This window comes from Macrosteles quadrilineatus, unplaced genomic scaffold, assembly GCF_028750875.1.
Source record: "Macrosteles quadrilineatus isolate MER2022 unplaced genomic scaffold, UCM_ALF_1.0 Scaffold_1__1_contigs__length_201487025, whole genome shotgun sequence".
Classification (NCBI taxonomy): Eukaryota; Metazoa; Arthropoda; class Insecta; order Hemiptera; family Cicadellidae; genus Macrosteles; species Macrosteles quadrilineatus.
The window spans coordinates 35,399,319-35,415,678 of record NW_026542594.1 but is presented as its reverse complement, the minus strand read 5'-3'; the positions used below and the strand labels follow the sequence as shown (position 1 = coordinate 35,415,678).

General features: G+C 34.3%; 1 protein-coding gene across 2 annotated transcripts in view; it reads left to right on the top strand.

Moving 5' to 3' along the window:
* Positions 1 to 16,360, top strand: part of LOC128982709 (translation initiation factor IF-2, mitochondrial) — a 264,910-nt gene that overhangs the window by 38,326 nt on the left and 210,224 nt on the right. For both annotated transcript variants that reach the window (XM_054401656.1, XM_054401650.1), the window contains one exon: positions 9,393 to 9,573. In XM_054401656.1, the coding sequence (XP_054257631.1) occupies positions 9,393 to 9,573 (181 nt within the window). The remainder of the gene's footprint in view (positions 1 to 9,392; positions 9,574 to 16,360) is intronic.

Below are 16,360 nucleotides of genomic sequence, written 5' to 3'. Positions count from 1 at the left end.
CACGGTGCGATCGTCGTTATGACTCCGCGGTCACGGCGCGACCGTCGGCATGACCCGCGGTCATGGCATGATCGTCAGTATGACTTCGCGGCGCGATCGTCTGTATGACTCGTGGTCTGGGCGCGATCGTCGGTATGACACACAGTCTCAGCGGGATCGTCAGATTGACTCCGCGGTCACGGCACGATCGTCGAAATGACTCGCGGTCACGGCGTGATCGTCGGTATGACTCGTGGTCACGGTGTGATCGTCATGACTCCGCGGTCTTGGCGCGATCATCGAAATGACTTCGCCTCCTGCGTTCGTGGAACTATCGTGAACGTCTCTCGCGATAGTGGCGTCATCGCCACTCGCGAAGCAGCAAAATCGCCGACGATCGGATCAAATCCCGTGCCGAAAAATTCCCGAATCAAATGTAATCCCGTCGCAAAAATCGGGAAAATTTTTTTCCCCCGAAAATTTCCCGAAATTTTGAGACTTGTCCATTCTTATTAGTTAGCCTGTATACCAACGGCCACTATATCTGCTTCACCGAAAGAATGCAAAATTACTATCAACAGAGCCCGTTGTGGTTAAATACAATGGTTTCTAGTAAAATAATGGTTAAGAAATCCATACGCCACTTTACTCACTAATGTTAATGGTACAGATTAAGCACATAACATTAGAATCACACACTTAACATAAGGAACACACTTTAAACACAAATGCAAATTGTTAAAAACATTCAATAAAAAAAAATCAATTTAATAACAATATAACAATAAGCTGTTCAATTAATTATTAACACATGTTTCGTATGATTAGATGCATAATGGTAAACCAATTATTTTCAACTATAAAATTTATTGGTTTTTCTTTTCCGAGTCGGGTTAGCTCTTCTACCCGATCATTTTTAATAATTTTGGCCTAAAACTAAAGGTTTGGACGCACCACAGATTTGACATCAAGCATCGGCATTCATTTTAACGTATATTTCAAGTTATGCACAAACTGCCTCCCTGTACATTTCTTATGGGAGTTAAATTTGGTTTTTTTGAGTTTGTTTGGCTCTTATACCCGACCGATTTTCATAATATTGGCCTTGAAATAAAGCTATGCAAGCACACATTTGCCATCAAGTATCATCATTAATTTATTTAATGTATTACTCGACAAAAAATATAAATTTGATTTTTTTTTTTTTAATTTTTACTTCAATTAAAGATGTATTCCAGCAGTTCTAATTACATTACTCTATATGTTTTGGTCTAAAAACCTTAAGTGAAATACCAGCTTTCATTTGAGCTATTGATTGTTAAGATCGGACTACCTAAAGCACACTAATGAATCATGAATCAACAATAATTATAATGGTTTAGTACTTATCTGCAATCAATGATACGCAACTCTATTTTTATTTAAGTTATTTTATAGGTTTTGGTCTTAAAATACTTCTAGAAATAAAGGTTTTCATTCGAGATATTGATAGTTTTAATCAGTTAAGTTCAAGATACTGTATCGCTCCATCAGAAAACATAAATTTGATTATATCTTGGATATGGAATTTAGTTTCAGACATATTTACTCAATTCTAATTACGTTATCCTATTTGCCGTTCTTCAAAAGATTATCCAAAAGCAGATTCTTTTGACCTAAGAACCTTTCAGTGAAATACCAGCTTCCATTTGAATTATTGATTATTAGGATCGGACGTACCTAAATCACACTGCTAAATCACGAACAACCCAAATTGTTCAAAAAATTGAGTTATTTATCATGGATTTATAGTCAGCGATCTTGCTTGCAACCTCAACAGTAACTGTTGACTTTGACGGGTTTCACCTAGTAAATCTTCAAAAAATCAAACTTTCATAATTATTAACAAATCTAAACGAATTAGGCTTTCCAATGACCTATTAATTATTAAAATCGGTTCAGTAGAACTGTAGATTTAATTGTACAAAGTTTAACAACAACATCTTTAATTCAGTATTTTCTCACCACTATAAATAGAGAGGTTGCTTAACGTTTTTGCAAATAACTTTGAAATGGTGAGGAAATCGACCAAAGTGGAAGGTGATATTCTGATATAGAATAAAATTTCCTACAAATTACTAGGCTATCATGTATTTCTTGAAAATACTCAATAAAGGCAGCATAAAGTTGGCTACAAAATATAAAATTTGAAATTATAAAATTGTGACGCATAGCGGCACGCTATATTTCTTATAGTGTCAGCGCTTCGTGTGGCAGGGCTGCATGGCGAACTCGTCAGCCCACCGCGAGCAAGCGAACGGCTTCCCCCACCGACCTTTCCCAACCTTCTTCCCACTTCACCGCCAACGACTATCAAGAATTCCCACAGAAGAGCTGCTCGCCCTGAAGAATCTATTAAATGGCTAAGTTACTAGAATAATTATAAATTATATTCTAGGTTACTCCATGTCAGGCTAGTTAGCAACAAGGGGGGAGACCTACAAGGGTCGTCCGACATTAGAAATGTAGGAATTAGGAAATTTACTGGTCGAGCCCTTCAGGCTCGGACCATTTTCAACATGATTAGGGCAACACGTTTTCCCCAGAAGTTTCCATAGTTCCTTTCAATAAATTGTTAGGAATTTCCTATTTAAGTAGTTCAATCACCAGTCTATCATTTCATTATCAGTCATTTTCTAGGTCACAAGTTTTGGAAGGATAGTTTTTAGTAAATTAGTTGTGTTAGCATAAATCAAAGCTGGCTATGCAAGCTTCCGGTCTGGGTAAAAGATCTCCGTCCTCTGGTCCCCAACACGTCTTTCATTAATTAATTTGGTAGCAGAATCAGCACGCTTAATTTAGTTTTACACCTCCAATCAATCACTATTAATCAGTTACCCCCTCAACGGCTACAAAATTATAAATTATAAATTATTTTCCCCATTAAGCTTGGGGAAAAAAGGCGTTTTAAATGTATTATTATTTTTTTTCACCTCAAATATGTATTTAAATCAAACTTTCATATACATACATACATACATACGTAGGCCTACCTACATACACACTTTCTCTTTTATAGATATAGATTTAATTTGGGAAAATGTTGCAAATATATAAAGTGATTAGTGTCAAATAATATGTAAAGGGTGTCCCAATAAGAACGCCGGATTTGAAATGTTAAAAAAACATATATTTTCACGCTAAATTTACAATATGAAACATGAATCTTAAAGCATAGTATCTCCGATTAGTAATGGAATATTATGTCTCGTAAGTGGCCAACGTCTGCTTGCCGACAAAACTGACATCTCTTGACTATGTTTTCTATAATTTTTTTCACACACTTCCTAATTAATTCAATTAATGGCCCGAATAATTTCCTCCTTCAAGTCTTGGATTGTTTGAGGATTATGGCTAAAACAAGCGACTTAAAATATTTACGAAGAAAGTAGTCACACGGTGTAAAATCGCTTGATCTTGTTTAGATAAATGTGTGCTTCATCACTCAACAGAACTTTTTTTACATGCCATTTTCATCTTTATTTTCAACCACCCAGTTAACAAATTCAAGCCGTTTTACAGGATCTCTTGGCTTGATCTTTGTAAGGGAACATGTGTAGGTATTTTACCAAAACTCTTTGTACTGTGTTCCGAGCTAGACCTAACTGCAACTGACTACGCCGACGAATCGATGTTCTTACGTTGTCCTCTACACTATCATGTACAGCCTCGGTATTTTCAAGGGAGCGACCTACCCGACTGCGCACTGTTCTTTTAATGTCCAAAACTGAGCCAATTTCTTCGAACTTAGAAATCAATCATCGGACAGATGACTCATTTGGTGCATTGTCCCGGCCGAAAATAGCATGCAGCTTCCGCATTGTTTCAGCGAATCATTCTTCGGTGAATTTAGTCCACTTTAACTATGACCACGCGTTGATCCGTCGTTTAGCGATTCATGACTACAAATGGGACCTAATACTGATAACATCGCTGATAGTTTGGGGATTTCTATTGAAATACCGATAAGGATAAGACGCTCCTGAAATCCGGCGTTCTTACTGGGACACCCTTTATTTGTTCTATAAATGCATACAATATAATTTTCAAAATTCAGTTATACATAATTTTCTAAAATATGTTATGTTCATCTAACTTAATTTTAGCAATTTTGTTACTTTTGCCGTGGCAATTGCGGCGCCCGCCCCGGAGCTACTGGTTGGAACGTGAAAACGGCCGTTTATACAATTTTGCTCAAACCTAACCTATACTCGGTGTTCCCACGAATCAGTTTCTTGCTTTACTCATGACGGTATCTTTATCTGTATGAGTGGAGAAACTAAGTTTAGAAATCCTATATAGCAATCTTCAGTTATCCTCAAGTAGTAATTTCTCCAATCATTGTTCTATCGGGCAATTTTCTTGTGACCCTCACGTATGAAAACTTGCTTTGTGTCAGAAGCCAAGACCTACACCGTTTACTCCTAGGTTTTCGTATTTGCCAGGTACTATTCCTGCTAAACAAATTGCATACACCGACCACAACCTTCTCCATGACGATCAAAACAGATACTGGCTGTTGCAATTCGGAAAGGAGGCTTGAGTATAAATATCGTAGCATCTGAATGGTAGGACCTATTCAAACCGATTTGCATAGCCTTGGTTTGTGCAGACCATATTGTAAAAATAATGGAGCGTGTAAACACACCTTTAATGCCGCGATCGTGGTAAATAACCAGAGGTGTTGATATGATCACTGAAGGTGGTCACGGATGTCCCACATCACGAGAATTCATCATGGATGTTGCCACGACCGCTGGAAATCATTACAAATTTTGCCACAATCGAAAGATATTATCACTGATGTGGCTGAGATCGTGTGAATTTATCACAGAAATCACAGAAGGTATTTTAATAATGTACCAGCAGGTTGCCTATAAACAAGTAAATTGTGCTTATTTTGCGTGGCATGTTTTGTCCTTGAAATTTTGAATTTCGAACCTGGAAAACCTGGAATTGTAATTTTGAATTTTATTTTAATGGGATGCTGGACACCCTGCAATTGTAGGCAGACAAGCAGACACCACTAAATTTGTAATTTAGTACTAAGAAGTGCACGATTTTACATTATGAGCCTAATGCTACTATCCCACCAATAAGCACATAAGTACCAAGAAATTTAGGAACAGGTCTCTTTTACTTTTTGGCAGTTTAATAAACACAGAACTAGGATATGGTGAAGTTTCACTGATTGAAATAAATACCTAATGCATGAAGGTAAAAGCTACCACCTTTTAGTCCAGGCGCTAAACGGGTTGAGTATGCACTGAAAGTCTGACAAAATTTGACTTTTGATTATTGTTGGGGACATCTAGTAGATGAAAAAAATCGATGATGTCGCATTTCTAGGGTGGTCACAACTCGGGGGGAAGTTGCGCGGGTCATCGGTTTACGTTTCCGTGTCTAACTCACAAACGGTTAATGATAGAAAGGTGAATTAAGCGTCTATCTACGCCCAAATATATTGTCCTTCAAAAAGGTTATTACAACCTTTCTTCTATCTCTTATACTTTAGGCGCTAATCAACATTTATTGCAAATAATAAAATATAAAAATACTTTAAAATGAAATATCGGAAATATTGCGCTTGTTTAGGGCATGTTACAAACTATTTATGGTTAGAAAAACTAACAAGTAGTACAACAGCACCAAGTTTAAACAAATCTGTGCAAAAACAACAGAGCTACGTTGATTTCAGTTAGAGTAAACGTGGAAAATTCGTAGTAGTATCGAGGCGCGCATGGATGGTACGTAGCCCACAGTCAATATAGGTTTGATGTTGTAAGTAACTATGGGAAAGCTGAATTTTTCTTTGCTGTTAGACCATGTTGAGATGACCATTTTCCCGAAAGTCAACACTCCTCCCCCCTTGTGCTTTCCTCTAACCCCCCTTTTTAGATAAATTTACAGCCTCTTAGCAATTAAGCTATAACTTTAAAACGGGTAAGGATAATAATGCAATCTTTTATTAATCATTTTGCGTTACGATAATCTACAAAAAGAATTATGAGATAAATAAATATTTAAAAAGAATTATTATGGATTTCTGAAGAAGAAAAAAATTTGTTCATTGTAATAAAATATCAATACAGTGTCTTTTTTTATATTTAAATGCAAAGAACAATGGTCAAAGACCGTCTGTTTTGTGTTAGACACACAGATTTTAAAATATTTTAAAACAGTTTAAAAAAATCCATGAATCACATACAATTATTCAAAAAATAAACTGATTTCAACTACAGAATATACACAAATAGCACTACATACTAATAAAGATCAGATAACAATTGAATGAATAATAAAATTTAAATGTAGCCTACTGAGAATCTGAATCCTACAACAGTTAATAATTCATAAAACAAACCTGTTACTTTTATAATTTACTTTGATAGATACTTAACAAACAATATTTTTAAAAATTTTTAAATTACATAGATTTTTCCCATTTTTGTATTGATATCTCAATTCTTAAATTTAATAATTATACTCCATTATCAATTCCCACCCTTTACTCCACGCCTCTTTAAGATAATTTCCAAGTGCCCGCCAATCTTTGCCATTTAAAAATTCAAAAAAACTCATATTCATTTAAATATAACTTGTTGGACCAAAATTTACGTATCTTTATTAAAATTGGACATTCTGCTATAAAAGGGTACACGTTTCATCCCGGTTGAGATTGAACATACATAAATTTAATTTTCCATATAGAGTTAACTTTTTATTAGACGACCCCCTTTATTTGTAAAAAATGTTTTTAGGGATGATTACGAATAAAAAAAATATATCTCCACCATTTTCCAATATGGCCACCAACTTTGTTATTTCTCATGGAATACGCTGTATTTTAGTATTCTTTTAGAATTTAAAAGCTATTTTTTATTCGTGACATTTTTTCTCTAAACCTACCCCATTTAGGAGTTACAGCCTGTTATATCTAAAAGAAAGGCTTGTGGTGTACATTCGGCATCCTGTAGCTCATAAACGAGTAAGTTGAGAGAGAAAGTGCAAAGAATAAATAAGTCACATATAAGTCCTCGTTCAAAAAAATATATAAAATACGTTAAAAAATACTGATTTTGTTGTTTTAAAAATGGTCACCATTTTCAAAAATGGTAGCTTACTTTGATATTGGAACAATTTATTTTATGGTTTTTTTATGTAGATGTGATTTGAAAACTTGTTTATTCTTTGTATTTTCGCTCTTAAACTTACTCGTTTATGAGCTACAGGATGCAGGATGTACTCACAAACCATTTCTTCTTCGATGTAACTCCTAAACAAGTAGCTTTAGAGAAAAATGTCAAGAATAAAAAGGTTTAAAAATTGAGCGTTTACATTCTAAAACAATCATAAAATACAGGGTATTCCATAGGACTAACAAAGTTGTCAGCCATATTGGAAAATGGCGAACATATTTTTAAAATTCGAAACCACTCAAAAAACATCTTAAAATAAAGGGTAGTGTCCCATAAGAAGTTAACTCTATATCTCATAATAAAAAAATTATCTATTGGTTCACTTTAGGTGAGACACCCTTTATAATAAAATGACGCTCTGGCGTACAGCAGCAAATGCACGATATTCATTCATATGTATCCACTATAGTCTGTATATGTACTGAATGAGCTACATAACGTTAATATAATCTATATAAAGCGGCAAATTCAAATACAAAAACCATAATATACGTAATTGTTTCATTGTTGCGGTGCACAAAAAAGCCAGAGTCCTGTAAAATCAATATACTGTACTATCTACAACCACTATATGCAAACAAACTGTTAATAACTATGTATCATCATTTTAAAATGTAAACTATGCACCCCAAATTTTGTATCAAACATTTTGTTGTGCGACCTCGTATAAAAAATCTACAAAGAAAAGTTTCATAAATTAATCCATAAAAATTACTTTTTTATGTTTATGATATTTTTTAACTATGAATATTTAGGATACCATGGTAAATACACTTTTTGTAGAGTATCGTAACGCAAAATGATTAATTAAAGATTGCGTTACTATCCTTATCCGTTTTAAAGTTATAGCTTAATTTCTAAGAGACTGTAAATTTATCTAATAGGGGGGGGGGGGGTAGAGGAAAGCACAAAGGGGTAGGAGTGGGGACTTTTGGGAAAATGATCATCTCAACATGGTCTAACAGCATAGAAAAATTCAGCTTTCCCATAGTTACTTACAACATCAAACCTATATTGACTGTGGGCTACGTACCATCCATGCGCGCCTCGATACTACTACGAATTTTCCACGTTTACTCTTACTGAAATCAACGTAGCTCTGTTGTTTTTGCACAGATTTGTTTAAACTTGGTGCTGTTGTACTACTTGTTAGTTTTTCTATAGTCTGATTTTTACCGGAGTGCGGCTGGAGCTCAGCCCTACCTGCGAGGGACCCGACTCACGCACGCACACTCACCACCGTCCTAATTGCCTGAAAGCCCCGATCCCCTATTCACTAAGTAGAAATATAACATCTGTTGTATGATACCTCAAAATTGCAATTCATTTGATGTTAGATATACAGTAAACTGGTTAGTGTTGATAAATTTGTTGTTTAATTCAATGAAAAATGAGTCCAAACACGAAATGATTATGACAAGTAGCTACCTAATAAAAAAGTGTTAAAATATTCGTAGCTTTTACACTTTGTAAGCAAAATATATATTGTTTGGTATCATTGTACTAAGCATTTTGAGCTGAAGTCAAAAGCGTTACCAGATTTTATAACAAACGTAAAATTAAAAAAAATGATAGTTAAATTTCCGTGAGCCACCGATGACTCGAGTGGCAGGACAATGGTCCGTCCCACGTCCGTCCTAATCCCTTGCGTCTGTGTGTGTGAGGCCTGCGTGTGTGTGAGTAGGGTCGACCCTTCAGCCAGCCGCTTTCCGTCAACAATCACACTATAACCATAAATAGTTTGTAACATGCCCTAAACAAGCGCAATATTTCCGATATTTCATTTTAAAGTATTTTTATATTGTATTATTTGCAATAAATGTTGATTAGCGCCTAAAGTATAAGAGATAGAAGAAAGGTTGTAATAACCTTTTTGAAGGACAATATATTTGGGCGTAGATAGACGCTTAATTCACCTTTCTATCATTAACCGTTAGACGCGGAAACGTAAACCGATGACCCGCGCAACTTCCCCCCCTCCCCCCCGAGTTGTGACCACCCTAGAAATGCGACATCATCGATTTTTTTCATCTACTAGATGTCCCCAACAATAATCAAAAGTCAAATTTTGTCAGACTTTCAGTGCATACTCAACCCGTTTAGCGCCTGGACTATTTAGTGGTCTGTAGTGTTGCATAATTATAAGGTTCTGAGCTCTTATAATATTTTTTACAGATCACATTTTTGAAACTATGATATATGTTGAAGGCTCCGACTATTTTGATAAACCAGAGTCAGTAATTACAGATTGGAAAGTTTTGCAAGAGATCGTAAAAAAGAGTGGATATCGATCAAAAATAGTGTCCCCTCCTGATAAGAAACAAGACAAGGAAGAATTGAAGGATATAACCAAAAGGTGAGACCATAAGTTATTTAGACATAAGATGTATAAAAATACCCCTGCCGCAGCAAACCTGCAGACTAAGAGAATTTCCATTTGATTTTCAATTAAATATATTTAAAAAATCTTAGGTTTGACGATTACAATAGACAAATAGAATAAATGTAGACTGTCCTAAATAAAGGAAGGTTCCACGATGTGTCTCTAGGGCTTGCTCGGTGTTCGATTCACTGCCGTTGTCGGCTCCTCGCCGTATGCTACCAACACCGTGCGTTGCAACGCGCGCCTGAAAGGTTCATTTTGCAATGAGCGCTAGCAGCGCGCTTCAAGTTACAAAGGTTCTAATGGAACCGTACACATGTGAGTGTTGCAACGCACGTTTTGGATTAGATTGAAGTAAAAAATAAACATAGGTGACACGAAATTATATTGAGGATTTAGGTTTTCTTGTCCAGTAAGAAGTTTAATTGTGGAAGCGTGTAAATTATATATTTAGTTGAGCAAAGTTTAGAAGTTAAGTTTAAAGTTTCTTGTTACTTAGTAAATATAAGTTAAGAATTGGATTAGTTTGATATATAAAATTTAGTTTAAGTTAAAAGAATAAAGAACACTTATTTCACCCAGTTTAGTTTTCATTCAAAAAGTTAATAATTTACATACAATCACAAAAAATATCATACATGTTATATTTCTTTTTCTTTAGATTTTATATTTTAATGTTCATATAAATATTTGTTATATATTAAATTATTTATTGTATAATATATATTAAATATTTTAAAACATATGTAAATAAAAACATTAGCTATATCCAGTCTCTTGGTTTAGCCACACTCCCACGGAACATAAAAGTTTAACATCTCCTTCACTAATTTACTTCCAGGGGGTAAAGTAAGCTTAAAGGTCGTACCACCTTCTTCTTATTTTTCAACATTACAGTTGCACTTCTTACTTCTTTGTCACGGCTGATGTGAAGTTCTACAATCGTTCCCATCTTCCTGCTCCCACGAGGTAGGTTTTCAGAGACTAATACGATGTCACCGATTTGTGGAATAAGTTTTGAAGTACCTTTCTTTTGTTTTATTTCATGGTTTCGTTTTTCTCGCAGACAGATTAAATACTCTGTTTGCCAATGTCTCCAAAAAGAATCTAATATTGAGTTACCTTTGTTCCAAGCTTCTAAAAGCCTTTTCATGGTTGAACTCTCGTTTTGAAAGGTAGTATCAAGTCTTTTATCTTCAACTGTCTGTCTTAAAACTCAATTTTCCCGTGGAAATTCAAAAAGTGTCCTGGAGTAATTATATCATCTGCTACACATGATTCACTGGAGGATGTGTAGACAAGTGGTCTGGAGTTTATAATTGCCTCAGACTCAACGAGAACAGTTTACAATTGTGTGTAGTTCAATTTTTGTAGTCCAATAGCTTTTTTCAGACACCTTTTGACTAGGGCAATTAGTCTTTCGTAAAATCCCCCCCCCCCTCCAGGGAGCAAACTCAGTAATGAAATTGAGTTTGCAACCATGAAGACTCACATAAGTTAAGACGATTTTGTCTTCAAAGTTCTTCTGCCATAATTTCACCAACAACGAAGCAGTGAATCTAAAGTGGGGATTTTTCCAGCTGATGAGGCTCTATACTAGTAGGAACAAAAACTTTATCAGTATAATTAGGCAAAGAAATGTTGGAAGAAGCTGCAACTTGATTCAACTTAGGAATTACATTTGTCTCAACTAGATTAATATAATGATCATTATCATTAAACATATTGCTGACTACACAAGGATCTTTTATTTCTTATCCATCAGAGTTCAGTGCTATATTTGTTTCAATGTGCATATTTTTTATATTAATTTCTTCTCTAACAATTTTCCAAGTAGTTTTACTAACATTTGAAGATTCTCTAATTTGTTTTTCATAATGTTTAACTTTACTGTCAAAAATCTTTTTATTATACTCCTTTTTTTTCTTTGACACTCCTATTTAAATTAGGATCATGAGAAGACCTGCTTAAGATTTTTTATCTCCGATTGCAACTCATACAAATCATAAGTTATCCATTTGTTCTTAGTTTTAAAGGGTTTCCTACATTTTACTTTTGGAAAACATACATTAAAATAAAATAAAATAAAATATCTAGAAATACATCAAACTTAATTTCAACTGGGGCACAATACACATTTAACCAATTTTCTACAGACAACATGTTTGAAAATTTTGCTATATTTTGTTCTGTAAAACTTCTTTTATGCAACGTTATATACTCATTATTATTTCTAAAAGAATTTTCTAAATTTACTTCAATAATTTGTGCATCATGATTGGATAAACTAGAAATTAAACCAGTTCAGTTTTAGTTCAATTTGTGGGAATATTTGACATAAAATTATCAATACAAGTGGCAGTTGTAGAAGTTACTCTAGTTGGAAATTTTACAAGATACTTCATACCATAACTCTTTAATACATTCTTAAGTTCTAAGTGCTCCCTTGAATCCACCAAAACATTGATATTTATGTCCCCACCAATTATAATATATTTACATCTTTTTATCAAAATCCTATACTCTAATACGAGCAATGTTTGCTTGTATGTATGTATGTATGCTTGCTTGCACAAAGATCTCGAAAACGGTTCCGACGATTTTCTTCAAATGTTGTAAATAGTTTAATTCTGGCCTAAAAACGAGTTTACTGCAGTTAGAACTGCCAACAAAAATCTAATTACGTAGAAAAATGAAACTAAAAATCACATTTTTTTAACATTAGTCTTATGGGTTGCTAGGTAACCTTGTTGGCTGAATTAAATAACATGGAAAAAGTAAACAAAAGACTTGAAGTTGTACTTGTTGTTTTCTTTGTAAGCATGTGTTCATAATAAGCCAACTACCCACAGTATACTAGCAAATTACAAATACAGTACAAAAGGAAAAACATCATTTAGCAAAGATTATACTGAATATTACTCGATACATTGTAGTCAAGGGTAGCAGTGAGAAGTCTGGGATCTGTTTATGACGATTAGATAAGGGTATGGGCAATCCTAAAATGCTATGGGAAGGGAGGGAAACAGGTCCGTGACGTAGGAAGTGATGAAGGAAGTAGTAAAGGCGAGCAGTCCGGAGTGTGGGGACTGTTTATTACGATAAGATCAGGCTATCTGCAATCCTAAAATGCTATGGGAAGGGAGGGAAACAGGTCCGCGACGTAGGAAGTGGTGAAGGAAGTAGTCAAGGCGAGTAGTCCTATGACGATTAGATTAAGGTATCTGCAATCCTAAAATGCTATGGGAAGGAAGGAAAACAGGTCCGCGACGTAGGAAGTGGTGAAGGAAGTAGTCAAGGCGAGTAGTCCGGAGCGTGGGAACTGTTTATGACGATTAGATAAGGGTATGGGCAATCCTAAAATGCTATGGGAAGGGAGGGAAACAAAGTCAAAGTCAAAGTCAAAGTATTTTTTATTTCCAAATTTTTACAAATTTGATTGAAATATAAAACAATTTCTTATTAGGTATCTTAAAAATACAAACTGTCCTTTTGATGATAAGAAAGATACTTAGACACATACTAAAATGCACACTAAAACACAATAAAAAATTAAATCTTACCTACAACTTAATCTATATGGAAATAAAATACTAACGTGCTAGGAAAGAATTTCCTGCTCGCACGTAGGAGTTACAAGTCTGAATACAAAGTGATTAAAATATAGTATTAGCTAACATGAAATGACAATATAAATGGCCCATCTTGACAAATGTATATACAATTCCTGTTTATAGAAAAATATGACATAAAGATTAACAAATGTTTTGAGATTTAACAAAAAATCTTATTGAACAGATGTTTATAAATAGTACTAGCTGGCCCGACAGACGTCGTCCTGTCCTATTGTGGTTTTATGTCACATGCTCGTTCATTTTCAAGATGAGCTCGTTCGCATGGCTCAATCACGTCCTGGTTGAAGTTCGTTCGCTACGCTCACTCACCTTTTGGTTGCAAATTTACTGTTCTCATAAATTAAAAATAAATATAGTGCTGCACCCTGTTGGTAAACCTATTAACTTTTTAATGCTATTGAACATCACAGAATCAAATTGTTTAGTTGCACCAGCTGTTAAGATTCTTTAATTCCATTTAAATATGAGTACTCAAAAGGTTAACACGGGAAACTCCAGAGCCACTGGGGCGGAGCCCTATTGACGGATCTGCACCAAACTTCACACAAACCATCCTTGAATAATACTTAATAATGCCTGAAAGTTTCATTACAATCTGTCGAGCGGTTTTGGAGTCCATAAAGGACAAACATACAAATATACAAACATACAAATATACAAACATACATTGGATTTTATATATATAGATTCTAAAATAAGAAGCCCCTGCTACAGACTAAACATAATTTTTAATATATAACCACAGAATCTCTTGTTGTTAAGTGATGTTCCAAATTATCCTCGATAAATTACTGAAATTTTTATCGATAACTTGATTTATCGCATTTTATTTACAATGAGAAAGATTGGAAAATTCATTATTGCATTATCAAAAATAGTTGATGGAAATTGTCTGTCGTCATACTCAATAAGTATGTTTTTAATGATTTCTTTAAGGAATGGTCTGAATTTATATTTAAAATACTTTTAGGAATAATATTAAGAAATTTAGGACCCAGGTAAGCGAAGGTCTTTTGGAAAAAAGAAGTATTAGGTTTTGGAAGTTTTACATTATGAGCATATCTAGTTATGCGTCGCTCAGGGTCATCATCGATAACAGCACCAACATTTCCACTTACATTGTAAAATAAAAGTAAGACCTTAAATACGTAAAGATATCTTAAGGGTAATATATTTAATTTGGAGAATAACGGCAAAGATTCTGTTCTAATTTTTTCCTTGCATATTATCCGAATGTAAGTTTTCTGGAGTATAATTAAAGGCTTAATATAACTAACGTATGTACTACCCCAAAAAACAATTCCATAACTGAACTTAGAATGTACAAAAGCATGGTATATTTGGATCAGCACTCTATCAGGGCATAGTGGTCTTAAGAAATAAAACTTTCTCAAAAACATTAAAAAATATCTCTTTAGGGAAAATATATGATCTTTCCAATTAAGTTGGTCATCAACCAACAACCCTAAATACTTAACACAATTACTCTGTCTAAAACATGGACAGTCACAATGATAATCATCTGCACAATTGCAGTTATGAAACTTTATTTCACTGTTAAAATAGAAACGTTTGTGGAAGGAGTAATTAACTATATGAGACTTATCAACATTTAGCGATAAGCTGTTACATGAGAGCCAAAGCGATAACAATCTCATATCATGTTCTATGTTCGATTTAAGAACTTCTATAGAACATGCCGAATAAGATATCGCTGTATCATCAGCAAAAGCCGTAATATTACCTATCAAAGGACCGTTATACAGGTCATTTACATAGACCAAAAACAATATCGGTCCAAGAACGGAGCCTTGAGGGACGCCACACTTTATTTGTTGGACAGAACTTTTTACAGAACCTAAAGAAACATATTGCTCACGTTCACAAAGATATGATGAGAACCAGCTAAGTGATACTCCACAAATGCCCGACTTCTCTAATTTTCCCAACAAATATTTATGATTAACGGTGTCAAACGCTTTACGCACATCAAGAAATAATCCTGTAACCAACCTCTTATTATTTAGTTCATTGTAAAGCTGGGAAATAAATTTATGCAGTGCATCTTCAGTACTTAGTCCCTCTCGAAACCCGTACTGAGCCTCAGAGAAGAATTTTACAGCATTTAAGAAACTAATAAGTCTACACTTCATAACTTTTTCAAGTAGCTTAGAAAAAACAGAAAGCAAAGATATGGGTCTGTAATTAGATAAACAAAGAGGCGAACCATTCTTAAAAATTGGTACAACTTTCGCAAGTTTCATTTGTTTTGGAAATACACCCTCAAGGAAAGATTTGTTGAAGATATAGGTTAATATTGGTGTAATTTGAGCTGAAACTTTTTTTACCATAAGGGAACTGATATCATCACTTCCAGGGGATTTTCCTGATGTCAAGTTTGATATTAAATTATTAATTTCTTTTTCAGCTACAGGAGATAAAAATATAGAATTTCCGATGGGTTTATTTTTGAAAAGGTTGTTATAAATTTCAACATTATCAATTGGAACATTTTGTGAGGAATAAGACGATACCATGGGGACGTCAGAAAAAAACTTATTAAATTCTTCAGCGACTTCCTTTGGGTCCGATACTTCTGTGTTATTAATAATTAATTTTACTTCATCGGGCCCCTTTTTCTTTCGACCACTAAGTTCGTTTATAATATCCCATTGCACTTTGCTATTATTTTTATTTGTTTCAAATAGAGAATTATAGTAGTTGTATTTTGCATCTTTAATCCATTTAGCAATATTGTTCTTAAATGTAATATATCTATTTTTAATAACCAAATTGTCAGGTTGTTGTCTAACTCTCCTCCACATCGTATTTCGATTGCTAATAGCACGACACAGTCCAATAGTTATCCATGGTTTAAGTTTTTTGATCTTGTGACTTTCAGATTTTTCAAATTTCCTTTTTGACTTGCTTATGCTACATATAAGGGTATCTATAAATATATCAAAAGCTTCATTTACACCGGTGGCAGAATATACAAGATCCCATGTCTCACTATTTAATGTATCTTGTAAGGTATCGTAATCAATGATAAACTTATCTGGCTTAACACAATTTTTAGTAGTACCTAAATCAATATCAATAGCGACTCCCACACTACGATGATC